Source organism: Strix aluco, chromosome 1, assembly GCF_031877795.1.
Source record: "Strix aluco isolate bStrAlu1 chromosome 1, bStrAlu1.hap1, whole genome shotgun sequence".
Classification (NCBI taxonomy): Eukaryota; Metazoa; Chordata; class Aves; order Strigiformes; family Strigidae; genus Strix; species Strix aluco.
In genome coordinates this window covers 12,786,488-12,814,158 of record NC_133931.1, presented here as the reverse complement: position 1 = coordinate 12,814,158, position 27,671 = coordinate 12,786,488, and the positions used below count along the sequence as shown (strand labels likewise).

The 27,671-nt window shown below is 37.6% G+C and overlaps 1 protein-coding gene across 4 annotated transcripts; it reads left to right on the top strand.

Annotated features, from left to right (window-relative positions):
- Window positions 1–78: 78 nt before the first annotated feature.
- On the top strand, window positions 79–27,671 carry FAM91A1 (family with sequence similarity 91 member A1). 4 transcript variants are annotated; one of them, XR_012625789.1, is made up of 25 exons: window positions 79–247; window positions 2,110–2,194; window positions 2,900–3,051; window positions 3,903–3,960; window positions 5,664–5,731; window positions 6,940–7,053; window positions 8,115–8,205; window positions 10,499–10,561; window positions 11,603–11,709; window positions 12,452–12,490; window positions 12,596–12,708; window positions 13,627–13,745; window positions 14,151–14,263; window positions 14,460–14,546; window positions 15,240–15,372; window positions 16,009–16,157; window positions 16,643–16,777; window positions 18,927–19,040; window positions 19,971–20,043; window positions 21,297–21,446; window positions 21,949–22,056; window positions 22,365–22,488; window positions 23,530–23,599; window positions 24,496–24,612; window positions 24,986–25,105. XR_012625789.1 is itself a non-coding variant. In XM_074845436.1 (24 exons), exons 1-24 carry the CDS (start codon window positions 176–178, stop codon window positions 25,160–25,162), a joined length of 2,514 nt encoding a protein of 837 aa, XP_074701537.1. In that variant the 5' UTR covers window positions 79–175; the 3' UTR covers window positions 25,163–27,671. The 4 variants fall into 4 exon arrangements, 3 of the variants coding, with proteins under 3 accessions (XP_074701537.1, XP_074701621.1, XP_074701763.1); XM_074845436.1 differs by lacking the exon at window positions 24,496–24,612 and having other exon boundaries at window positions 24,986–27,671; XM_074845662.1 differs by lacking the exons at window positions 79–247; window positions 24,496–24,612 and adding an exon at window positions 317–419 and having other exon boundaries at window positions 24,986–27,671.

Below are 27,671 nucleotides of genomic sequence, written 5' to 3'. Positions count from 1 at the left end.
GTGCGTGCCCGCCCCTCCCTCCCCGCCCCGCCGGAACTGACGTCTCGGCGCTTCCGGGGGTGTAACGCGGAAGCGGCAGCGGGCGGGAGGTGGCGGCGGGCAGAAGGCGGGGCGGCCCCTGGGCTGGAGCGCCTCCCGGCGACGGGGCCGTGCGGCGCGGCTGGGCCTGCTCGCCATGAACATCGACGTGGAGTTCCACATCCGCCACAATTACCCCTGGGGCCGGCTGCCGGCCAGCGTCAAGCAGGTGCCGGCCGGCGGGTGGGCGAGCAGGGTCCGGGCTGCCGAGCTCCTGGCTCGGGGAAGTGGAGAGCGGGAGGGCGCCAGGCGGAGTGTGGGGAGACGCGGAGACTCAGCCCCCCCTGTCCCGGGGGAAGGCAGGCGGCCCTGGCCAGGGGGTGCCTGCGTGGGGGGGGAAGGTGTGTGGCTGTGGGGAGAGGGGGGACATGGGGACCGGTGTGGGGCTTTCTGTGGGGAGGGGGGGGTGTGAGGAGGTCGTGGGGTCTGCATGTGAAGAGGAGGGGACATGGGGGAGGTGTACGGTCTCTGTGGGGAGAATGGGGGGAATGTGTGTGTATGGGGGGAGAATGGAATGCGAGAGTGGTGTGGGGTCTGTTTGTGTGGAGTGGGGGATATACGCGTGTGTTCGGGGGGGCTTCTGTGAGGACAGGGCGGCAAGGGGTGGTTTGGGGTCTCTGTGGGCAGAGGGAGATGCAGGGGTTCTCTCTCAGCTTGTGCAGGCGCCAGATCAGCTGAGGCAGGTATCCATCACGCAACCCCTGAACAGGGTGAGCTGAAGCAGGACAGGTGTCATTCGAGACTTGTGCAGCCCTGTGTTTCTGTAGTCAGGGAACTGTTGCAGTGAGTGGCTCGAGGAAAAGAAAACCTCATGAAATTTTGATTTGCTGGATTTAATGGGCCCCTGATAGCAGAGGGGTGGTATTGTGACAGAAGGCTTTCATCTCCAAAGTCTCATGCTGCTTGAAAGCACGTGCTGTTAAACAATTCCTGCTCTTGCACAGAGGAAGGATGAAGAGGATGAGTAGTGGCTGCAGGCCCTGAGTAATTGAATTCCTCGAGTTTGAGATTTCAGAAACTGTAAGAGGGACATGAATGATGATTTCTCCTTACCTGCCCAGCTCAGCGACATACTGTAGGCTATGTGATTCAGGATAGAAAATATACCAATATCTAATGCATTATTTACTTTAATGTCACTTCTGTAATAGGGTTTTGTTTACTCCTTAATATTTTTGTACTTCGAGCAAATACTTGGATATTTAATCAATTATGGACCTCGTCTGTGATATCAGGTGTTTAATTTCTAATGCTTGATTCTGCAATATGTCTGCAACTTACTGGTTTATCCCATGTATGCGGTAAAGTACCTTTTTATCTAAGGATCTTTTTTAATATGAGCATCAATGAAGGAACCAGGAGAGGTGGGGGGAAAAACCCCACACAGATTGCTTGTTGAGGATGCGGAGTAGAAGAGTAATATGAAGAATTTTGAGGGGACAGTTTTTGAAATAAGGCATTTAAAGCATCAGCCAAAGTTTACTTTTCATCTTCCTTCATGATAGTCAAGTAATGTGCTGTGCTTATGCCTTAATCTTGTGACCTAAGATCACTTGATTGCCTTATTTGAGCTGTTTCTTTTTTCTTTTTTTTTCATTATAAGCTTCTTAAGTGCAGCAGTTGAAGCTTCACATGTCATTCACTGTGCTTGGTTTATGTTACAATAATTTGGGGTAATTTTTCAAGGCTGCAAGACTCTGAATGCTTGGTAAAATGCTTGCTGCTTCCTGTCTTCTAAAAGATGGTTTAAACGTTTGATTTGAGAATTAGATGCTCCCTTTTTTACCAGAGTGGTACTAGGGAAAAAACCCTAAAGATTATTGCTTAAATTTGCATCCCATGTAGAGAGACCTACTTAGCTGAAGTTAGTTTTGACCCTGTACAGAGACTAAAGATACTATCACTGTATTGAACTGGGGGACTCCCAGAGTAATGACAGCTGCCTGCGTATGTTTCTTTATAAGACACTGCAATGGTTTAACTAAAACGGGTTTTGTGCGTTGTTGGCTAAAAGGCTTTTATGTTTTAAAGGGTCTTGGAAACTCTCAGAGGGAATATGAAAGGCAGGTTGTACTCTACAGCATCCGCAATCAGTTACGATACCGGAATAACTTAGGTGAGTAAAGAATCTAAGTAACTTCTAATTGCTACCCAATTCTTCTGTGTGAAAGCTTGTCTTTACTGTAAAACTGCAAGAACTAGCCCCATTCAGAGGTCCCTCCCCTGAAAATAAATACTTCTGAATGATAAAACATCAAGAGAAGTCTTGACTTTTGAGTCCCTTTGGCAGCTTTTCTAGTGAACCACACTTAGAGGTTACTGAGTTGACAGGTGGAACTTCCTGCTGTAGCTATGCTGCCCTTTTTAAAGAAATTATGAGATGTTAAGAGAGGATTTGACTAGTAAAATAAAGCCTGTCACTAGATGAGATGCAGACAGTGGCTCTGACTCACATTAGCTATTGGCTATGACTTGTTTGCAGACTTTCAATTTATTTTACATTGACTGCATCCATTTGTCTTCCCAAAGTAGATAATAGTTTCACTAATTAGCAGATAATTTTCTACAGCCTGCATGAGTTTTGTCCCAATGGGCCATTTCCTGAACCTGTAAAATAAATCTGCTCTGTTCTAATATCATCCTTAAAGACTCTGAGAGTACTTGTTTGTAGAAATCCTTGGATGCTGAATGTTCTGCACCACTCCTCTTTGCTTTTATTTTTCTGTCAATTGCCGTTATACTGTTTCTAATCCTTTTGTTGTAACACTTTTAAAAAAATTGATCATAAAACAGTGTAATTTTTTTTCCCCTCCCCTTGTAGTTAAGCATGTCAAGAAAGATGAACGTAAATATTATGAGGATCTGTTAAAATACAGTCGAGATCATCTCATGTTGTACCCTTATCATTTGTCTGACATCATGGTAAAAGGTCTGAGGGTAACACCATTTTCCTACTACACGGGCATAATGGAGGTGAGTACAAAACGATGGTGAGAATATGTTGTTTTCTGTCCTAGAGATGTTGGTATTGGCCCTGTACTACATCTGAGGCAGTGTCAGTTTGATTTTGGGTAGGGTCTGCTAACAAGTAAGGAAACAGTAACCAAAGTTTCTAGAGAACTACTTGTACTTGCAGTTTTTTCCCTTCTGCCCCCGTTAGCCTTTCAAGAGCTGGACTTTGTCATGTGGAGCTGGGATGGGACTCACTCAGAGGCCAGTCTTTTGATGTTTGAGATTTGTGACTCTTCAAACTGTAAAAGAAGTACCTCATTCTGTTACATTAAAAATAGTAATTCTCTTTGTTTTATTAAAAACCAGCACATTTGAATGGTTATTTTCTTTTTTTTCTTTTTCAAAAAGGACACAACCATATTAGCTTTTTCAAAAGCTTGAAGCAGATCCTTTTTTGAGAACAAAGATGATTCTGTTTTCTGTCAGCATTCTGGCAACCTTTTTTTTTATTTGGTTTCAGAAGTGCTTTTTTTATTTTGTGTATAGTGATTGCAGACATAACAAATCAGTTGTTAGCTTACTCTGTTGTTATGGCTAGCAATTCCATGTTTTTTTTGAGAAGGTGGGTACAGGATTTTGTTTATTCTTTCAATCAGTATTTTTCTTTGTAAAGCTTACATTAAGTAGAAGTTTAATTTTTTATGTATTTAACTTTTGTGTAATGCTTAATCAAGTAATTGGCAGGTTTGATAAGGTAACTGACTTCAATATATTTGTTTTAATTTCATTTTGTTCTTAAAGTCAGGTAGAGTTTTGAACCTGCTTCTCTGAAATAATGACTTGTTGCAAGTAAGTTTTCTTGTCTTTTTAAGGATATAATGAACAGTGAAAAAAGCTATGATTCATTACCCAACTTCACTGCTGCTGACTGTAAGTATTATTTAGTTGCATTAGTGCTTCCAATGAGTTGGAAATAAGGACCTTCTGAAAACAGATTTGAGGGCATCTGTTTGCTTGAACATAAGCGTGTGAATGAAGGTGTAGAGCATTTAAATAGTGATATTAAGGTGCCTATGCTCTCCATACAAACTTCTGGCCATATGGTCAGCACTGGAATTGGGCTAGATTGAGTACAGATAGGCATGTGCAAAACCTTGTTCAGCTTCTGTCCTTGCTTGTACTGCATTCCTGTTTGCTTGAACTTCTAGGTGGAAAGTCTTACTGGCTGTTCTGCATCAGCAAGCTGAATTGCTGGTCCTTTCCTAGTGCGTTTTTTAGCATGTGTTGGGCAGAAAGCTTTAGCGAGACGCTGAAAGGCTGTTGACACTCCTGTGAATTAGCATCAGTGTGGATTGGGGATGATGTACCAGAAAAGAGAGAGACGAGAATCTGGTATTTTATGACACTCCTAGATGTGCCAGATGTTTTATCCTGCTTTCTATTAGACTGTTGTGGGTATGGGATGGGGAGGTTAGGAAAGCAAAAACATTGAACCTGGTAGAGGAGAACAGAGTAAGAGCAGTGGTCTATTCATAAGTCTTATAAAGCAAAATGTAAACTGCTGACATAGCGAGGGTGTTAATCAAACCTGCCACTGAGAAGTTATTTATAGCTAAAGACTTAATTCCTCACCTTTTGGTATGAATTTATAAAGTTCTCTTGAAGGATAGTATGGAGTCAGGAGTAGCCTGCAGCTTTTGAAAAGAGTTGCTTTTCGTTTCTTTTTTTAAAAGATATTGTCAGTTAACTGTACTAATTTGCCTCTATGTAATGTTCACACTGGCGAAACAGATAAGGGAAAACTTTGTTCCTCAGCACCACCACGTAGCTTGTTGGAAGTGTGATGTTACTCAGGAGTATGAAGAGAGGAAAGGCTTCCCAGTCTTTTTGTTTCACTGCTGCCCTGTCCGCCCCGCCCTCCCCCCCCCCCAGCAATTCTGTTACTTTAGCAGCAGCTGCAGGTCAGTGACTGTGGTATAATTAAGTTAAACATCTTTACTAACATTTTATCATAAAAACTAGTATCAAACTAGAAAGTTGGAGTTAAAACTGAGACACAATATGAGTTAAAACTAATGAGTAGTTTTCTAGTATCTGTTCATAGTTCATTAATGGTTGAAGGGTAGAGATGATAGAATTAAATTTTGATTCAGTTTAACTCGACTATATCTTAATAATTTTTCCTTAGAGGCTTATGTGGCCTTTTGTGCTCTATTTCTTAGTTTAGAATTCTAATCCAGTGTGTGCTGTGGGCTTGGTTAGAGGGAAGAAGAACTATCGACCAAAATGTGGTACCAGTTTACTCCTGTTAATTGGAAGCATAGTTATTACTTGTTGATGTGAGTGTAGGAGAGAAGGGTTGGATTGTTTCCTGCTACCCTGTGACTTGAGCGTTATGGGATTTTTTTTTTTACTTGTACAGAGTAAATGAACGGGAATGGATTCAGGTTTTAGATGCGTATGGTTCTCTGTCAAATTCACTTAGAACTGAAATTAGCTCCTATAACTCTTATTTGGGGAAGAAAGAGTAATTAAATATTATTGTAGAAGTAGGTCTGATTCTTTGAAGAATGTTTTATGCATCTTCAGCTTAAACCTGTTTTAAGAGAAGCAAAACCTTACTTATTTTTCAGGTCTAAGACTCCTTGGTATAGGAAGAAATCAGTATATAGATCTAATGAACCAATGTAGGTCTTCAAAAGTAAGTTTGTCTTTAATTTCCCTTCTCTTTCTTTCACCCTTCCTTCCCCCCCCATATTATTTTGTAGGAAATGAAGAATGGAATCATTTCATGGGCCTGGTTAGTTTAATAATGTGACCAATTGGGTGTAACAGTGTATTGCTAATTATATTTTGTTTCCTGAAGTTAATAAAGAGCTTTTTAATTTAAAATCGAAGTCTACTAAAGAAAAATATAATCAGTGCTATGTTTTAGGTTATTGTTTTTTAAAATTTTACATTTTCAGAGCTATATTTACTCTATGGCATCAGATAACTAATGTCTCTGGAAGAACTCTTCCATGTTTTTATGGGCGCAGTTGAGATCAGAATTTATTCTGGGACAGTCCTTCATCTGTGTGTAAATTTTTGTAGTATGTATCTTTTTCTGTAAGACAATGGTAACGTGTCTGAACAGGCATCCTTGAATGTGAACAGCACGTGTGGAAAACACTGTAATGACCGTTGATAGAAGTAGGCCCTTTAGTTCACAACAGTTCCTTCCTTTCTTCAGGAAACTTGTAAGTGCTCATGCAGTAGCCTCACAGTGCTCCTTCAACCAAAAGTGTGCTTACCAAAATATGAAGCTGGTAGTGAACCAAAAAGTAATGACTATACAATGGAAGAGAAGCTATTTAGGTCTATAAATAAACTGTATCCTCCAGTTTTTCTTTCTTGGACTGACGTTCACTGTATGTTTTAGCACTGTGCTTATTGAGAATGTGGGGTACTTCATCCTTTAAACTAAATAAAATAAGTTCCTGAAATGTTGTGGGGTTTTTTGTAAGATCACTGAATTTACTTAACCCCATTTGTATACTTTGCTCTCTTACCTGTTCACATTAGAAAATGTCATAAATAGTTGAAATTTGGACTTGATCCTAATGTGTTTGAATAGTGTTGTTTTTAATTAGCAACGCATACAATATGGATGAAAGTATGGGTTTATGGGAAGACTTAACAATATCAGATGTAAATTTTTTTTTTTTCCTTCCCATTTTCATGTGATTTGAGAGAAGAGGGAAACTTTTACTAAATGACAAGGCTGATAGTATTTGTATGTGTCCAGTCTGTGAATATAATGTACTTACAAATGGATGTTTATAAAAATCAGTTTATATAAAGGTAAATGGCTGTCTGCACATGTGAAGTGCTCTTTATTACTATCTCAAATGGACTGTACCACTGCAGAAATTTTTCAGAAGGAAAACTGCTCATGATCTGTTACCTGTCAAACCTGTGGAGATTGCTATAGAAGCATGGTGGGTTGTGCAGTCTGGCTACATCACTGAGGATGACATCAAGGTATTTTAGTATGGATTGTATCTCTAATTTTGGTTGTATACTGGTAGTCCCTGAAAACAAGGACTTCCTTTTGTGTTGAATACAGAAAGATTATGTTGCAGGTTTATAACAACTCTCTTATGGAAATAGAGATTGGAACTAATGGAAATTGTGATATTTTGTTCGTTGACATATTCTTCCCTCTCCCTCCTTTGAACTTTCTGCACTATGTACAGTGCTGAGGTGGTTTTGTGTCAACTAATCTGTGGTAACTAATGTGTGTGATAATGTGTTTTGTAGGGAACAAGCAACAAAATAGGCTTTCTTAAATTTCATATTTAAGCCTTGACATCTCAGTTCTGACTGAATCTTCACCTTCAGTATAATTTGAACGTTAGTGGATTTTGTTTGGTATATATTTTCATTATTTCTGCTTCTCGTGTCTCCTTATTTTTTTCATTGTTTGCACATGAAAACTTGTGAGGTGACTTTAATGTTTCATCCTCATTCTACTTCCATTCTCACAGTTTCTTTTTACCGTCAGCTAGTCAATTGTTCTGGATTTAATTCCTTTTCTGTAAGTCTTTTGTTTAGATTGGAACATATTAAAAGCTGTGTTGGAATCTTTTTTTGGCTACTATTCGGAATATCTTATCCAGTGGCTACTTACTGATATCCCGTGAACCCAGAGTAGTTAACCTGAAGCATGCTACTTTGATATTGTAGTGGATCTCTTTCTAGAATGGTTCCAGTTGTGTGACTGAACACTCGGTTTGGAAGTTTAAAGAGCAAACCTATTATACTGTGGACTTCACTTGCCAAATACCTGTGCAGTTGAGTACTGTTCCTAGAGCATGCATAATTTTGTGCGGAGACAAGAGTAAAAAATTTTAAGACTTTAACAGGAACTGTAGTGAATTCTTCAGAACAAATATTTTGATTAAGAGCATGGGTTACTTCCTGTACGCTTATGTTACTTATGACTGATTTGAGGCTGAAATGTTTGGGATTTTTTTGAGTAGTATTAAGTAAGTTGCATAGACTCATTTCTACAAAAGACTGACATGATTTCTTTTGACTAGATTTGTACTACATCGGAGAAGTCTGCTATTGATAAGATAATTGATTCAGGTCCTCAGCTTGCTGGTTCATTAGACTTCAATGTAGTTCACAGTAAGTTTTTAATGAACATTCCTTTTCTCTTTGTAGATCTTGCTTAGTAAATTCTGAGAGTAGTGTCTGAAAACTAGGAATAAAAGGGGATGTAGACAGCTGAAGCATAAGAGGAGGTGGAGGAAAATACTCAAGAACTTGTACAGACTGCAGTCTAGATCATGTAAATGGTTTAATGGTGAGCAATTAGCAGCTGTTATTCTGTTATTATTTGATTCAACTAATTCTTTCATTAGAAAGTGTCAGATTGTGGGGGAGGAGGATGTAGATCAGGATAAGAGAAAGTAAAATTAAAAATGTCAGAGTTGGTACTCCTGGGTGGTATAACTTTATTCCTTGCTTTTTGAAGAAGGGAGAGCGTTTGTGATTCTTGTACTGTTTGAACACCGTAAAAATAGGGCTTAAATCTAAGAGGCTGTCTTGTTTCTCAAAAGTCTGCAACCGTTACTGAAAAACGGTGTGCGTGTGTCTCCCTATTTCAGTGTAACAAGTATTGGATATAGACAAATTATATTAGGCAAGGGAGTACAGATTCACTGACAGACTCCTCCTTGAGAAGTCTTGTCTGTAAACGCTTGGCTTCCTACAAGCAATTGAACCTGTATGCTGTAGTTTTCCGAAGAAGTTGAGGCAGAATTCCACTGCCTGTTACTGAAGCAGAACAGAACAGTTTAAAAAAAAAAAAAAAAAAAAGAGGTAGGTGAAATTCAAGCTCTGGAGTGGATCTGAAACAGTGTAGTACTTAAGAAAATTTGAATTCCTTAAACACTTCATGAGCTTTCTCTATACATGGCCTGATGTTGCTTGTGGAGAGGGTTACAGCTCAGGTTAGTAGGTTTAGAAGGATCTAATGTACCTTTCTACCCTAACTCATGGGTAGAAAAAGAATGTACTGATGATTAATGTAATGGACTGCCAGTAGCATGGGATTTTATGGGTTAAGAGGACTGTTTAGTCCAAACTACAATGCCATCAATACATTTCAGGTACAGTAAGGATGTGTCACCTATAAGAACTGAATCTGAAGGAGAGACAGTGAAAAGCAACCTTAGCATGTTGGTGGCTTGTAATGTCATCCTGACCCATTAAAGCTGGTTTGTTGATACACACCAGTTTGCATAGCTGACTATGTGTCACTGCCCCTGCTGAACAGCAGTTGTATCAGCATAAATGAATTCAGGTTAGTTGTTGGTTTAATGCAGGTGTTTTATTTAAGATCTAGCTAAGATCTGATTAAGTAGTAATTTTACTAGATATACTATAGACATATACACACATGCTATAGCTGGGCTGGGTGCTCTGTGTGTGTGAAACATCCTGACAGTTCTACTTCAGGTGTTTAGTAACACTTCACCTGAGGGTTGTTGGTACACTTCCACCCTGCTGTAATAAATATGGTGTAGATCTTGGGTAACATCAAAGGAATCACTGACAATAAATTGGGCTTATTTTATACTGTGTAATTTAGCTTTATGCTTTACTGTTAGAGTATAACTGTTACAAACCTTAGACTCTAAAGATAACCATGCTGAAATGTTTTGTCCTTCCTTAAAAACTTCTCCCTGTCTTATCTACTCTGCAGAACTCAAGTTGAGATGCTTATCATTCAAATCAATCTCACGTGGGGAAAGTGTCATTTAAAAAATCTACCATATTATTGTATTTATTGTATGCAATGTCCATCTGTATCTGCTGCAGCTTTGCTGATGCCTTGTGCTGAAGTACCCCAGAATTTATTTTTGTAGTTGTATAAAAAGACTTTCTGTGAAGATGTGAGGGAAGGACATGCAAGGACCATCAGAACTGATGTGATTTAGTTTGTATCCTTGTTATGAAGCATGCAAGTTTCAACCTGAGTTAGGAGAGAACCAAAATGTTGGCAGCATCCTCAGCTGCCAAAACTAATTCAGGATAAAAAAAAAAAAAAAAAACAGACCACCCTTCTTGACAGTACAGTGATGATGGTGAAAACTAACATTTAGGTATAGACGCACTCATCTGTCAGATGTAACTGCTTCAATCTGTGGTCATTCTACTGTGCTGTGCTGAAAGTACTTGTAGAGCTCCAATTGTACTGTATCAGACTACAAGTAAAGAACTCTGGTTTAGGGTGACACCTGTTTAATATTAGATGTGGTTTATTGATCCCTGCATTGAAAAGTAATATTCTACTGTGGAGACTATAAGGAAAAATTACTTTAAATTCTGAACTGGCTGATGGGGAAGTCTACTTTGTATCATTAGTACTCTGGAAAATGCTTTTTTCTAAAATGATATGCTTTTATTTATAAAGGTTTGTATAACAAAGGATTTATTTACCTTGATGTACCAATATCTGATGACAGTTGTATAGCAGGTAAGTAAATATTTAATGGCATTATACCCATGTTTTCTTGGTTTCATTTCAGTTATCCTGCAGTTCTCTGTCTTGGAAGCTGCTTGTCTGTGGGCCTGAGTTTTCTTAAACAAAACATTTGAGCTATGACATTTTTTCCTGACTAAATGTTATCAACCATATTAAAACATTATTTTTATTGTATATAGGATTTATTTCAACTTGAATTCTTAGGTTATTTTGTATATGTACTTAAGTAAGATGAGATTCTTTTAAAGAGTCATGGCATGAATTTGTAAGTACCCTCCTATAAGTCTGTAATGAAAAGGAAGAAAAGCATAGAGACATGTAGTTGCTTTACCAAAAGGGCGTGGGTTTTTGACTCCTATTTTCTAGGCAGGTGCAGCTTTTTATAGATATCAGTTCCATCCTTCATTGTCACCACACATGGGCTGTGTCTGGGGACTATGTAGGAGCTTAAACTAGCACAGCATATGGCTGCCCTTTGAACAACTCATTATGCTATACTAGGTCTCGGGGGTTTCTGAATTCATTATAATCTGCAAAGACATAAATTGTTTGGAACCTGGTCATGCCGAAGTGTTTGTCATTGCTGTAGTAGAGATCAGTTAAATGAAAGTCCTCTAAATATGAGAGACTTACTGCTTAGATAATACCTTTGGGAGTCTCGCCTCTGGAGTGTGTGGGTGGGGTCGGATTTTTGTGTCCAACTCCAATCAGAGCTGTGATTTAATCTCCATCCACGTTACAAAATCATTTTAGGGGCTGAATGACTGGAAATTATCTGTAGTGCATGAGCTGAAGACTGTGATGCTATGATGCGAGGCTTTAGTTTTTGTAAGAAAACACATTGACAACCATTACTTAAGGAGTGGGAGAATGTATACTATCTTTAAGCTTTTGTTCTTTGTGACTGGGGAATCCTCAAAATTACAGGTACCATGAAAACTAAATAAGTGTACATTTATTTTTGCATTTTTATGCGGTTTCAGTTTAATAAAGTTACCAAATTGTAATTTTGCAAGTAATTCTTCTTTTTAGTGCCACCACTTGAAGGTTTTGTGATGAACAGAGTGCAAGGTGATTACTTTGAAACACTCCTGTACAAGATATTTGTTTCAATAGATGAACACACTAATGTGGCAGAGGTAAGTAAAACTACCCTGTGTCAGGGAGGTAGGAATACTTGAAAGGGCCCAAAGCACACTACTGAAAATACTTAAGGCAGAGATATGGATTGATATCGAGTGATTTTATTTAGAGGTATTGCCAGATTTAAGATCCAACCCATTTCTTTTGTCTTGAATGTGACTTTTATAGTGGTTCAGGCTTGAAGGAGTACCTTCAATTCAGTGAAACAATTCCATTAATTGGAATGAATTTATATAAGAGTGACTAATGTAGACTATTTTATATGAGCTAGAACTGGAACAGAGTCTGTTTTGCTAGTGTGAAATTAAAAAATTAAATTTTTTTTCTTTGGCAGTGGGTGTTGGCTTAAAGTAGGAATGTAACTTTTGCATAAGTATTTATACTTTTAATATGAGAAATATGTTTTCATAAGGTCTTATTCTCAAAACTTGGTCAATAAGCACCTGAAAAATACCCATTAAATATATCCAGGATTTGTTTTCTTCTTTGTGTGTCTTCTGATGTACATGATTAACTTAGAAATTACACAGTGGAAGATAACCTTATATTTCTTCTGCATGCTTTCAAGTGGGACAGTTATGAGACTCTTTTCATCATTTCAATGAAGACAAAATTGCTTCTACTAGTACAGGCTGGGTTTAAAAATAAACAAAACCAACAAAAAGGTGCTGAAGCCCACAAATGGTGAATTACCCTGCATTGTTAATACTGTATTGATTCTTCTTTCTTTTTTTTTAGCTTGCAAATGTCCTAGAGATTGATTTATCTTTAGTAAAGGTATGTGTGTATAATGCATCTATTGAACTTGATATGCAGAGTTCACTGTTTTGCAACCTGGTTTCATATAGCAATTGCTTATTATATGTATGTGTGTTTCTTCAGAATGCTGTGTCCATGTATTGTCGGTTAGGCTTTGCTCATAAAAAAGGCCAAGTAATAAACCTGGATAATCTTCATCCATCATGGAAGAATGTTCCTTCGGTAAACAGGCTGAAGTAAGTGTCTTCATTCTTTCTCAAGGCTTATTTTTCTAATTGAAGAGAAAGCTTAGAACCAAAATCTGACCCTAAAGTTATTGGTTGCTTTCTTTGACTTCTGCAACAACAAATATCACCTGGCTATGTATTGTGTATAATGACAAGAATACTTGATACTCTTTTTAATCTGAGGATAAGAGGTGGTAATTTACCCTGTAAGTTCAGTGTACTACTTTTGTTGGTGTTACTTAGTGCTGGCTTTTTGACCTTTAAATGCCTTGTTGCTCACTTTTGAAGTAGGCAGGTGTACATTTGCTATAAACTCCTGGGGCCAGAAATAACAGCTGTCACTGTGCTAGTACAGAGACAATTTCCCTTGGAATGGCTGCCAGTGGTACGTACATAAAGTTTACTGGCTTGATGTCAGGTACCGATGCAGTTCTGGCACTGACACTCTCACATGTATGTATATGTATATCAAATCCTCAGGAAGTGATGTCAGTACCAATCAACAAAGCATTCTCCACATTGGAGTGCCAGGTTGCATTAATTAAGAATTGTCAGGCACTTTTAGTTCAATATCTATTAAGCCATTTAAAATGATGAGTTTTCTATAATGCAAATTCAGACTGTGAGAACAAAGTGAATTAGATTTTTTTTTTTTCCCATTGGATTCTTCAACAATGGGTGGTTTGATTTTTTTTTTTCAGATTTTTTTTTTTTCAAAATGTGGTATTTTCAAACCTCCAAATAAACTTTTCTGTTGAAGCTAAAGCAGGACTCTGAGGGACATCAAGCTTGACTGGTTTAGGGCTTAGAAGTATTGAAAGGCATGTGTTGGATATGCCTGTGCATGGACTACTAGCACTAGAAGGCAGAGATACTTCTCTGGTGCTACAGTGACCGATAGATGTGGATTTTAATTCACGTTAATAGGAGTACTTTGGACCCTCAAAAGATGCTGCTTTCATGGGACAGTGGGGAAAACAGAAGTCCTATACAGGAAGCTGGGTCATCAGCCACAGATACAGATACCAACAGTCAAGATGATCCAGGTTAGCACTAACAGTAAATTTTAATACATTAGGATCAATTATTTTTATATTTCTAGAGTGCCATAGTCTGTAAAGGGGTCTAGAAACAAGTAAATCACATATTGTATAGATCCTTTTTTCATATGGAATATACAGTGGGGGAGGTGGTATCTACTTCTTGGTTTAAAATTCTTTAGCCAAATAGCTTTTTTCTGAAGATGAGGTTGATCTGTATTACGAATATCAATTGATGCGAAGGTACCAACTTCTGAATTAAGTCAATCAGTAGTTTAGTAGTGATAAGGAAATTCTGTTCTGCTCAGTATGTCAATAACTATTTTTTTTAATAGATTTGCCTTAAACTTGAAAATTTTATTTTTAAATAAAACAAATGTGATCATATATTTTCTTTTTGTTCTTTATTAGCTGAAACGGCCAGCGTGAGCAGCCTGAATCTGTGTAGCGGACACACAAAGCGTATTGCCTTCCTGTTTGATTCTACTCTCACTGCCTTTTTAATGATGGGAAATCTTTCACCAGTATGTCAAAATTATTCAATGTGTTATGCCAAGAATAAGTATGTAGAGCTTTAAAATACTTTGACTTCAATGTAATACATCTCTAATTATTTTAAAAACCTTCTGTATTGTTTGTTGTTAAGAAATGTTTTTGCTTAATAAAACTTTTACTTGCCAATTCCATTCTCAAAGAATTAAGACAGTTTTGTTATTCCAGAACTTGAAAAGTCATGCAGTCACTATGTTTGAAGTTGGGAAACTGTCAGATGAGAGTCTTGACAGCTTCTTGGTGGAGCTGGAAAAGGTAATCTGTTACATGTTTGACCAAATGCTTTTTCAGCACTTGAAGTGTTAAAAGGGCCAACACCCCTGCCCTGTATTTTCATTGTGTAAAACTGCTTATTTAGCAATGCTGAACTTAAGTGGGTCAGTTAAAATGTTTCTTATTCACAGCATGCATGTATATGAATGTGTTGAGTCTGGTGAGCAGAGTGTTTGTGAACTACATTTGCCCAGGTCTGTGTGTTCACACACCTGTGTTAGGGCTTGTTCAGTGGAAGGTGTTAGTATTTCTGAAAGTCTGCACATCACTTTTGTAGGAAGATTTGACCATTATGTGGTGGAATGTTTAACCTATCCACCTTTAAAGATAATTCTAGGACAACTGTAGAGTTATATAGGAGGACTGCTGTTAATTGCTGTGTCATTTTATAGCAGTCAGGGTGACTGGACACTTAAATCCTTTTACTTAAAGACTGAGTCGTAATTCTGATTTATAGATGTTGTCTTTGTGTATTTTTGACTGTTTGACTAGGGTGGTGGCCAAGACTCGCTTTTTGTTTCATACTTGCTGTAGATTAGATTTGCATATAAGCTGCAGGGTTCTTACTCAGGTACAAAGCTTTAAGATGCTAATTTGTTAATCTTTCCTTTTGTGTAATTGATGCTTGGCGAAACAACCTGCCACTTTTATGCGTTTATTTTGTTACTTGCTTAGGTTCAAAGCACAGGTGAAGGGGAAGCACAGCGATACTTCGATCACGCACTTACACTGAGAAACACAATACTGTTTTTGCGGCATAATAAAGACCTAGGGGCACAAGCTGTACAGCCTGACCAACCAAATAACGGTACTGTGACCACTTTTGAGGAAATCCTTCTAGGTTTATTTACTTACCTGCCATGGACTCAGCTTTCTGATAAAGTTGCTATTTAAAAAAGCAGTCTGTATCCTACTTGTTTAAAAATATTTTGAAGCCAAAACATCACTTTTTCATCGTCCTTTGAGCCTGCATTACTGGGTTTGCCTGTTGAATGACAGATTTGATTGCCAAGGCTTGGACTTGACATCCAAAGCAACAGATTAAAGCATAGTGATGGCAAGACAAGCTGAACTTGAGGAAGAGATTGGTTTCAGATTGTGTGCTTCTGAAGACCATAATAAAGGAGTCATTGTTTATTTAGAGTTCTTTCAAAGAAACATTTTTTCAAGTCCTGAAAGGGAACGTATTCATCTACTGGGGCTAGATTTTTTTTTTTTTTTTTAAAAAATCTTACCTAACTTCCTTGGCATCTCTGTTCTTATATCCTGGAATTGCTAAGATTATATACAGATTTATTAAAATTCACCCCAATAATTTAAAACTTAATTGTGGAAAATATTGTATTCATGATTTAGCAGGGGAGAATGGAAAATCTGAAATCATATTTTGGGTTGTGTGCTCCTTCTTTAAGTGATAATTAAGAATCTTACATTTTCAACATAGGGTTTCCCTTGGACCTCTTAAGATGTGAGAGTTTGCTTGGCTTGGATCCAGCTACCTGCAGCAGAGTTCTCAACAAAAATTATACCCTGCTGGTTTCCATGGCACCACTCACCAATGAAATTCGACCTATTAGCAGCTGTACACCACAGGTGAAAGAAAACTGTTGGTTTTTTTTTTTCCTCCCAGTATCTAGTGATATAATATCATCTTAATAGCTTCGTTCTGGATACATATGTTAGATGTCACTTTAAAGTGACTTAATTATTGACATGTATAGTAGTACTGCAATTCATCTAAAACCAGAAGTGTTTAGTGAACAAAAATGTGAATACTTAGTAACATAAGTTTGTTTGATTTATTAACAATTTATCTGTTCAAGCAGAGTCAATAACAGATATTTTGTTCTTGAATTTATATTCATAGTAAATACCTTACTATCACCTTTCTGTAAAGTGTGTTGCAATACTGGGTGAAGTACCTAGAATATCATCAGCAGCAGAGTAATACATTTGAACTCCTGTGCTGAAAAGCTAGATTTATATTTCTTTTAAACTGTTAATTCTTAAATTATACCTGTACATATAATAGTTGCATTATTAAGTTCTTTCTAATTTGTTGAATAATCTCTCTTCAGCATATTGGACCTGCAATACCAGAAGTCAGTTCAGTTTGGTTTAAACTGTATATTTACCATATAACTGGACAAGGACCACCTTCTCTGTTGCTCTCTAAAGGAACACGTCTTCGAAAACTTCCAGACATTTTTCAGGTAGTGTATGCCTGGGTTTATTCTCCCTCCCTTCTCCAAACATTTCAAAGGTATGCTGTGCACTATTTAGGGGTAACAGTGGGATTCAGATCCACAGTTCATTGTAGATGATGTACCTTTTCTAGAAGCAAGTTTTATGTAGCAACTTGGTTTATTTTCTTTCTAGGTTCCGTAAAAGGAATGCTGCTTATGAGTCTCTTCCTGTCACAACGTGACTCCAGTGTATTTGATGCCTTTCAATTTTAGTGTAAAATGTGGTACTGCAGTCATTGTGAATTTAAGCTTGTAAGCCCATCCCTAGAGTGTGTACAAAGATGTAGAAGAGCTATATCAAAAGATAGAGACCTAGTATTTGTGCTTTTTCTAGTATTATTATCTACTTTTCCTGGTTTAGAAGATGGTTAAGGTGATCACTTCCAGTTTGTCCACTGTAGAAATCTGTGATGGAGACTTTGAAGTTCTAGGCTGTAATTCTCCCTGCAGTTTAAGTGAGAGATTAATTTAACAAAGGTTGGACAAAAGGTCTTCCTAGCCCAGTAGCCTGTATCTAGCAGTGGTTGGAAGTAGGAAAACTAAGCACAATATGTAATACTTCCTCTTAAGACCCTTCCAGACCTCCCCATGTCCTGGTCTGGAAATTCCTGAACTGTATGTGATTTTGTATATGTAGAGGTGGTGACTGGAATTCTCATCTGCGGTGATCAGTTGCTGTCCCAAATTGCTTCCAGCCTTGAATCCACCTAACTTTTCAGTATCTATACAATGCTTTGGCAAGGAGTCCCATAAAAACAGTGCAGGTGATCTTTCATGCTTGAACAACTTCAGATGCTGCTTTCTCCCGTTCTGTCTCTGAGATGCTAATAAGGGCAAATGTGCCACAAAGGAGTGCTGTTTGTTATTCTGTGTACTAGGCAAACCTAGGTGGAAGTGGCCATGGCAACTTCTAAACTAAACTTGCCTGAACCAAAAATCATTGTATCTTTTGACTTTGGTTTGAAATGCTGCAGACACTTAGCAGTGTTTGGGTCTTCCTGCTCACCATAGAATTTGTAAAATAATATTGTTCAAATGTATAGTTGCAGAGGGGCCTCTACTGTTTTCATCTCATCATTCTGAGTAGATACTTGAGGAGCTAAATATATTAGAACAGTATGGAGACATTCAGAGAGGGATGTGCATTCTTTAGTGTACTACATCAGCAGTCGTCTCTGGCTCTAGGATTTATAGATATGTTTTCCATTCCTTAAACCTCTTTCACATGTCCCTTCCCTTTCCAATTTCAAAAATTTTGTAGATACCTCTATTTCTAAAACTTACTTTAAGATAACATAGGGTTAAGTGAATCAAAGCTTCTAGAGCAGAAGGCATTTTGTAAGGCCATTGGTGATAAGCTTGATTCAAACCTTAGTCTGTCATTAGCTTGAACTACCGCTAAATGTATGGATTGTGCACTTCTATTAGTAAAAAACATTCAGTGTGGTGGCCTTGGAAAACTTCAATACTGCTTGAATCTCAGTGTGCTGATAGGTCAGGTTTTCTTGTACTAAATGATCTCACATTTTGCACTCACACATACTTATTTGAGCTTTTTTTTTCCTCTGTGTGCATATGTGAATGCTGCTCTCCTGCTACTGTTTTGCCGTGTCATTTTCTTAGGGAACTGTCAAAACATTTGTAGAAATCTTATGGAGGTGCAGGGGAATTCAATCCTGAAAACTGAGAAACTAGGAAATTGATTCTTAGTGTTCTTGTCTTCCTGTCCTGCCCCCTTGGATAGGTATTTTGGTGACTGATACATCTTTGTTCTCTGACAATGTTAGTTTATCTAGTTTATATTTTGCTTTTAAATTTATGTGGGATTATTTTCATCTCCTGTTTGCTAGGGGGCTGCTGTGATGGCCACATATCTGTCACCAATTCCTGTAGAGTGATCTCCTGTTCAAAATAGAATCTTAACTTTGAGGTTGGCAGACTTCTATCTTTACCAGGAATATGAACATGAGTGATCCTTGGTACAAAGTATAACACTGTAGACTTGTAGTTACCTGTGGTAACTTCCTAATTGTAACAATATGCTAATGTCTAACTCCAGTATTTGTGCTTGGATATTCCATTACTACTGTAAATACTCTTAATTTCTCTCTTCCAGGGTTATGATCGCTTATTAATAACGTCTTGGGGTCACGACCCAGGAGTAGTTCCTACTTCAAATGTGCTCACAATGTTGAATGATGCTTTAACACATTCTGCTGTTCTAATTCAGGTACAGAGTGCTCTGTATAAATGATGAAAACATGCATGATTTTTTGACTTAAGCTGTTACACAGTAGAAGAGATTAACAACGTAGAACTACACTTTTGCCAAGAGCTGAAAAGTATGTTTAACTTCTGTAGCCAGTGCTGCAGCAGTGGTGATTAAGACGTGGATTTTGAACTGAATGCACACTATGTATGTGTAACTGTGTTATGGGCAGACATAATAGAGTTTTGATGGCTAAAAATGAGATGTGGATTTATGAGAGTGTTGGGGATATAGGAAACGGGAAGAAAGTGAAGAGCCCCCAAGCTTTTCAGACAGCAGTGGTATGAGGTGACAGGGAGAATGAACTGTTTTCAAGAAATGCACTTTTTTGGAGCACTTGGTATTTAGCTCTTAGAGTAAAGTATGAGCAAAACATGCTCTTTATCACAAACTGTAGAAATAGAGTGGGTTTGTCTATTTGGGAGAAGTAAAATAAATTCCTCTTCTGTTTCTTTGGTTCAACTGAACTCTCAGAATTAATCATTCCAATAGATGTTTGTTGTAACAAACATAAAATTACACATTCTCAAAGGCCCACTTGTGATGGCCTTGACTGTTCAAAAATGTTCTGTACTTAGGGGTGGAAACTCCATTTTGCTCCAGAAGTAGTCAGTGATTAGGAAATCCATTTATAACCAGGAATTGGAGAGAAAAATTACTCCACTGAAGTTTAGCTTCCTTGTGTTTGCTCACATGCATTTTATTGGATAGGGTGGTATAGTTCATTTAATTACTTATTTCAGCTAAGCAAGAACTTTAATGTACAAATATCTTGATCTGCTTATCTGTTCCGTCAACTTGACTGGTACTCCTTAAAAGGGAACACAAGTAGGACTAAGATGAGCTGATGAGTATATTTTTCTGTTCCTAATTTAATTTCTTGATGTTCAGGGGCATGGCATGCACGGAATGGGAGAAACAATGCACATACCTTTCCCATTTGATGAAGCTGAGCAGCAGGGAGGTAACTGACTTTTTTTTTTTTTTAAAGTAATCTCTACACTACACCACCATATTTAATTTTCTTGCACATTACTTTGTTCAATAAGGTTACAATAATCCTTTTAATACAAATTTTCTTGGACTTATGAGTCAAATTAGATGAGAAAATTGAAAGAATATTTAAATGGTTGACAAGTCTGTTCTGAGCTTAGAGATACGGTCTTCTCCTTTCTGTCTTCTCTGTCCTAATTAGAATGTGTTTTCTGGCCTCTCTTCTCTCCTAGCACAGATGTAAAGAAGTAACTTCCACAAACACCTCTGAATCTTTCCTTGTGCCTACTTGCTTACTAACTGCATAAATAAATCTTCCATATATTTCATTCAGCATCTCTTAATTGTAAGACAGGTGAGACCAAAACTGAACAAACTTATCTTGATTAGTAGCACTAGGAACTATTATGGAGTTTTTTTCCCCAGGAAGAGCTTTGCTAGCAAAATCTCCTATTCCTTCAAAGTCTGCCTAGCTTTACTGATTTTGAAAGACAGGAATTAACATGTTCTGAAATACTCCTTGATGAGTAGGACACAAGCTTTGCATAGTTGAGGCCATAGCCATTCCAACTGAGAGCTGTCATAAAAGTATGAATTTCCAGATACGGAATCTAAAATTACTTGAACTACCACTTAGAAAAATCTGGGCCAGCTAGAACTAAAGTGAACTTCCTAATTTAGTTTTTACTAGGTTCAAAATGAGTTACTTTTATATTTGCTCTCTGGGATGTCTGTTTTCTTCTGACTTGATTCTAGGTGAAAACTCTTGAAGGCAGAATCTCTAAGTTCTAGCATGAACAACTCAATGTTGAAACTCCTTGTTAACCTCTAATACTGTATTCTAATTTCAGATATGTGAAACATGTATTGAATGTGCCATAAAAGACTGGCACTGAAAGAGTTCAACGTCTTATTGCTAGTTGAGCCTTGCCATCTCTCCTGTCTGTATGCGTCTGTGTGTGAGAGAGAGAGATTGTCTTCTATTTGTATTTTTCTTTCTTCTTGGCTCTTTTACTGTACTATAAAAATACCAATTAGAGCTTGGTGTGAGAAGACTCTGATCACTTACACGTTATCCTGAATCTACCAATGTGATCACTAAGATGGAGCATTACGAGAGAGAAAAACCCAGATAAAAAACTTAGCCTGCCCTAGAGATGAACTATATGGTTATGGAGGAGGCTTCTCGTAAAGTAAGCTGGAATATGTGTTGTTTTCTACTAGACTTCTCTCGCGTGAACATGGGCATTCATACGGCTTTAAAAATACTGAGAAACAAAGTAGACTTGCAGCATTTTTGTGGCTATGTCACTATGTTGAATCCTTCAAGTCATCATGCTAACAGAAAGCTGAGCGATGCTTCTGATGGAAGAGGTTGGTTACCAATAATTGTCTTTTTTTGGCTGTGTTTCCTTAATTTCACATACAATCACTGTAGCAAAGGTGAACAAAAGATTGAATTCTTTGATTTGAAACTCTACAAAATACTATTCAACACAGATAGGAACCTATTTTGAGTGTAAATCTATTGGCAGTAGGCTTACTTCCTGATTCTTCTTTGTGACTAGCTCAGAAATAGCAAACGGAAAAATCACTGGGCTAGAACAGTCAGCAGAAGAAAAAAACAATTTCAAAATAGTAAAAGTAAATTGTGTCATTTTTATATGCCAGATCTTAATCTTTTGTACGTGTGTTGAGGATCCCTAAGTGACTCTTCAGGCCTAAAATCAGTCACGCCCTAATTTTTTTCATATCCTGTCCTCCAGTTTTACAGCTGTATGGTCTTTGGGCAAAGCTTGTGTTGTGTTCCCTACATCAGGTGGTAACTACACTTATGTTCATCTATGTGTTCATGTAAGAATTACTTTACCTTTAGGAGAGGCTGAACTAGCGTCAGGATCTGATGTAAATGGGAGCACAGAATCATTTGAGATGGTAATAGAAGAAACCTCAATGGATTCTGCAGTCAAGCAAAGCCTTGAAGGTAAAAACATGACAAATAGCTTGTACTAGACATTTTCAGTCCAATGAGATATCTTGTTTTTAAGCATTTGAACACATTGTTTGATTATTGTCAGGGACAAGTGCAATGCCAACTGTTCTTCCTCATTAAAATTCAGATTCCCTTAAATATTTGAGCAGTTCAGTAAATGAACTGTCTTAAAAAGTATGAACTGTCCAGTGGATCCTGATCTGAGATAACTGATTCTGAGGTCAATATTCTTGCTTTGCCTTTTCTTAAAATTTTGTTATCTCTTGGATTTTTTTTTTGTTTTTTTTTTTTTTCTGTAGTACCCACAACAGAACTGGAATGGGTCCCTCTGGAATTATGCTTTGGCATTCCACTCTTCAGCTCTGAGTTGAATCAGAAGGTCTGCAGAAAAATTGCCACTCATGGATTATGTAGAAAAGAAAGGTGAGCTGTAGTTTATCAGCTACAGGTTTAACAGGTTGTATGTATTATGTCCAGAGCTTCTGCAAAAAATACCTACAACTCGATGACTGTAAGAGCAGAACTGAGCTAAGTTTTATCGAGTACCTATTTCTAGCGTGTAAGGTGGTTGCTTTTTGGCTCATAGATACCAGCTATAATGTACAATCTAGTAGTCTTTAGTTGTGGTAAAATTAAAATAAGGCTGTTTTTATAGTTTTTGCAAGGCAAAAATTAATTCTTTAGTAATCTATCTATGAACAGATGAGGAGAAGTAGTAAATTCGGGTGCCTTCCTACTCATTTCCCTTTCCCAGCCTAGCACAGGCTTTCTTTCCTCCACCTAACTGTTCTGGGGTTGGTGGGGGGGAGAAACTTACTGGTAATACTTTGATGTAAAATGCATTTAGCTCTTGTGAAAATTTTCTTTTACTATTCTTATTTGCTAAGTTTAGTCATGGCTTATGATCAGGGTATCTTTGGCTTTTTACTGTAGCTTTTCTTTATGAAAAGATTAGTCTTTCAACAATGGGATTTTGAGGTTTGTTTCTTCTGTTTGGTGGGGTGGTTTTTTTGTTTTTTCCTAGGGCATGGTTCTGGAGACCAAAAATAAGGCTGCTTGAAAACATGGCTTAAGGATTTTATTATAGTAGCTGACCTGCTTTTTAACAGCGTGTCACTAATCTTCTTAAAAGTCATGTTACCAGACTGTCCTAGATAAGAATGAGACATGGTAAAGTCTACTATATTAATATCTTACTTAAAATAGCATTTTTCAATTGCAATAATTTCACTTTAGTGTGATGTAAATGGTGGGGAAAATAGCATTTAGCTGACTAGACTCAAGAGCACATGAGTCAAGCACTGCAGTGATAACAGTATTATCAGGCTTTCTGTGTGAAAGCTTTTAACTTTGTCACATGATGTTAGGTACTCCTAGACTTACTTGCGAGCAAGTTACTATGGTGGTACGTTACTAGTAAAAATTTGTGCACCTTGGACATATCTTCTCTTTTGTTTTTGACAGCCTTCAAAAACTCTTACATTCCAGTAGAAAGCTGTCTCTTCAGGTCCTTAATTTTGTTCATTCATTCCAGGTAAGGAGCAATAATCCAGATGTAAATCATTCGGTGTAGTCTGTCATCCCTTTTTGCCCTCCTGCTTGCCGTTCTTGGGTGCATGGAAGCATATGTGGTTTGTTTTTATTTGCTTTTTCTTTAAATGGTAACTGTATTGAGCACTCTCAACCTCAAATTCCACTGGTAGCAAAAAGGGAGTACTTCCCTATCCCTTTTCTAGCCTTATTTAATACTTTTGTGATTGTGTCTTGTGTGCAATTAGTTTCATTGTTTATGGGACTTGCAAGCAAAATTGTTCTTCACTCCTCCTGTTGTAACACAGCTTACTTTGCTGGTTACTTGGTTGCTTCTTAGATGTTGGGGAGATTTACTGCAAACCATGGATATGCTAATCTTTTGAGATTTTATCTGCATCTCAAGTCAACTGTGTTCCCTTAGGAAGAAAGTTAAATACACTAACATTTATTTCATACCAGTTACTTTCTGCACTTCTGCTAAGATACTCTAGAACTTGGTGTTGAATGAGTATAAATATGTAAAAGTGCATACTCTGGGAGGATTTTTTAAGAACGTAGATAGAGAATAGAGGTCTTGTGTAGCAAGCAAGGAGGAATGCCAGGTCTGCAGCCTGCTATAATTCTGCATGGAATTGTACACTAGTAAAGCATGTCAACATGTGACATGGAATCTGCCTAGCTCCTTATGCCCTATGATACTTTTGTCTAAAATTCTGCCTTTTCAGTAAGGTAAGGAACTTACAGGTTACTTAGCCAGGTAGTGTTATGGATGGTGTGATCCTGAAACTGCCTCCTCATGAGAATGTTGGAGATTCCCAGTATATTTGAAGCCTTGAAAACATCTGTCAAACAGTCTCAAGTGACTCTTGTCCTAATATCTTTGATGTTCTCTCTGAGATACACTTTTCTTGATGATGATGATGATCATGGAGAGAAAAGAAGAAGGTGCTGAAGTGACTTTTAAGCTGAGAAAACCAAACTTCTGGGAAATAAAACTACTCAAAATATAGTCAAGTCAGTGCCTCCAAATATACGTATATCTCTTAGCACAGTGTGGGATAAATAGCAGTATGATAACTGTCCTGAAGATTTTTAACTTCACATTCATTTTGCTAGGTCTTTCCTTTAATTTTAAGCCTCAGGCTTCCCAGAAGGTTTCTTGGAAGCCGAATAATGCTTGCGCAGATGCAGCTGATTGCTTATTTCATGCTTCCCTTTATTCTGTTTTTATTCCCATAATGATTTAGTATTTATTGGATTATAGTAACACACTTCAGAAACACTAAGTGTATTTGCAGATTAGATTAGCCTGTCATGTTGTACCTGTTAAATCCTTCATTGCTTGTCTTGGTTTTAAGACACTGTTTTTTCTTCTTTTTGCTTTTAGGAAGGTATTGCAACGTTGGATCAGCTCCATGATGCTGGTTCTTCAAGTTCACTTCTGCAGCCTATTTCTGCAGATATGGGTGTTCCACTTCCTGCCAAGAATCTCATGTTCAAAGAAGGTGTATTATCTGAATGGAATGGATGGTCCCCTTCCTCAGTTTTTTTCAACCACACCTAAGGAACAGGTCAAATAGGGATTCTCATGCTTTGATCACTAAATGCCTTTCTTCTATTACAGTTAATTCCTAGTGCCAACCACTAAGAAGTGTACTGCTGCTGCAGCATAACCCGTGTAAAAGTAGTGTTACAAAAATGTGTTGTGTTGCAGTATTGGGAAAGTGCTTAAACAGTCTAGAACTTGTTACTCATTACTGCATATCTTGCTGCAACAGAGAGCTTTTTAGCTGTCAGCACTCTTTTTATCTTGAGACAATCTTTCTTTTGTAACTAAACACACCCTTTCTAGGCTTTCTGATGATTGTTAAATTTCTATGCTGTCACCACAAAATTACAATAGTAGTTTTCTATGTTCGTTACTCAGACATAAATTCTGTTTAGTTTTGTACTGTATTACTGAAAATCTTTCTGTATAAAGGTAAGAGATTTGGCTCTTCCTCTGAAAGCTCAGTGATACCAACTGTTTAAAAAAAAAAAAAGTATCATGGTGATATGGGCATTAAGAATTGTTGAATCCTGTAGTTCAGATTAACACTGGGACCTTGACAAATCAGTACAATTGAAAGAGATTTGATGCTTAGGGAGGCTGAGTTAGTGCAGACTTGGAGGCCTGGTTATGACTTAAGGCCACTTTGAAGATACACTTGGTGCACTTTCATCTCTGGCAGAATTTCATGGAGGTGTGGAATTATGGAAGGGCTGAAGTGGTCGGCTCTGTTCATGGGGTTCTTCATGATAACGGATTCATCTTGCTCTTTGTATAAAACCAGCAGCGTCTTGAGATTTAATCCCATAGGGAGTTAGTCCCTCATTGTTATTTGAAGCTGGTGGTGATTGCTGTGGGAGAACTCCTGATGTCATAAGTTGAGTTTAAGGTAGATAATTAGATCTGTACTGTTGATTAGTGTTTGAAAGAACAGAGCTCTTGGTTTTTCACGTGACAGTCATTAGCAAAGGAAGGTAACAGCAGAGGATGTGTAGGCAGAGACTTCTGGATCTGTTTTCCTTGAACTATTAGCTGCTGATTATGACAAACATTAACAGTCAACTGTTTCGTCTAGTCATGTTCTGGCTCTATTTGTAGGGGATGATTTTATGTAGCATGATTTCACTTTCTCTATATCAGGCATTAACAGCTTTTTGCCAGCTTAAAAAAAGTCTGTCCCATTTAGCACATGAGGAGAACAAGAGATGTAAAATATTAAGACCCAGCTGTCGCAAGTACTCTGCCAACTCTCTCTTTACTGGAACTGCCTTGTTTTAAATAGTCATAATTAAAAATGAGACTTAACCATGCTGTCATTACTAGCCTACAATACGTAGTGGACCAAGAATATGTGGCATAGATGATGCTGGAAAACAGCAAGGAGAAAAATGGCAACATTTGTATCCTGTTCTGTATGGCTGTAAGAAAAAACATGACAGAAGTTTGAAAAGGACAAATATACCACGATAGGATAATGCAGTGGCTTCAGTTACAACTGTGAAAATTCCATTCTTTTTTTTCCTTTGCTTTGTGTACATTCCTAAAGTGTAAGAGTAGGACTTGTGCTCTAAGAAACTGGAAGTCTGTAGTACTTCAGTTTGTTCAGTGCTGCTTTCTTACATCTGTTTTGGTTTTGTATCTTACCAACAGCAGCTGAACTTAGTATTCTGCATATATTACAGACTTAGATTATCTATCTAAAGTTGATCATTTACACTACAGTGACTTTTGTACTGGACGTGCGTATTCTCCATAGCAGTTTTTTTTTTTTAAAGTTGCCTTATTTCCTTCAAAAGAAATTAAAGAGGAATTGGATGTCAATCTACTAGAAGTGACAGAGGAAATATTTACTGTGAGAATTGTTATGTGGAGATTAAGCCAATATCTAGCACTGTAGAGGAATTAAGCAATAGGTGATGGCTTACACTTTCAGTACTATAGATGTTATATTAAGTGCTACAGTGGGCTGTAGTAGATGAGCTAGTTTGGCGTACTGTATTGAATTTTGCCATACACTGTCTATACTAGTATGTAAAGTGATGATAATGCAAGTTGTATGGAAGTTGAAAATGGATGAAAATTTCTTGTTCTCACTGCATATTCTTCAGTGTTACTAAGTGAGGGATACCCTTTGTTATTAGGTTGTCTAAAGTAAAGTTTCTAAATAGAAGTAGCCTGTTCCTCAGAGTTAATACCCATAAATCTTACAGTTAACGGTGAGAATTCCAGATATGTTGTAGTTTTTTAGAACTCAAGCCACTCTAATCTAGGTGTTTCAACACTAGTTTAGGAGCTTAAATGTTCAAGTCTGCATATCTGAAGTTTACTGAATAGATTACAACCAAAGAAGTTCATAAAATACCTGAAACTCGACTACAGCTCCAGTGCTTGGGATGGTCCAGAGGCTTTACTCAAAGTATGTGACTTTTGTTTTAAATATGGTGTAAAAAATAAGATCTCAAAGATCTTCATACCAAAAGAATCTATTTTATATTGTATTGCAAATAAAGACAAATTAAATCAA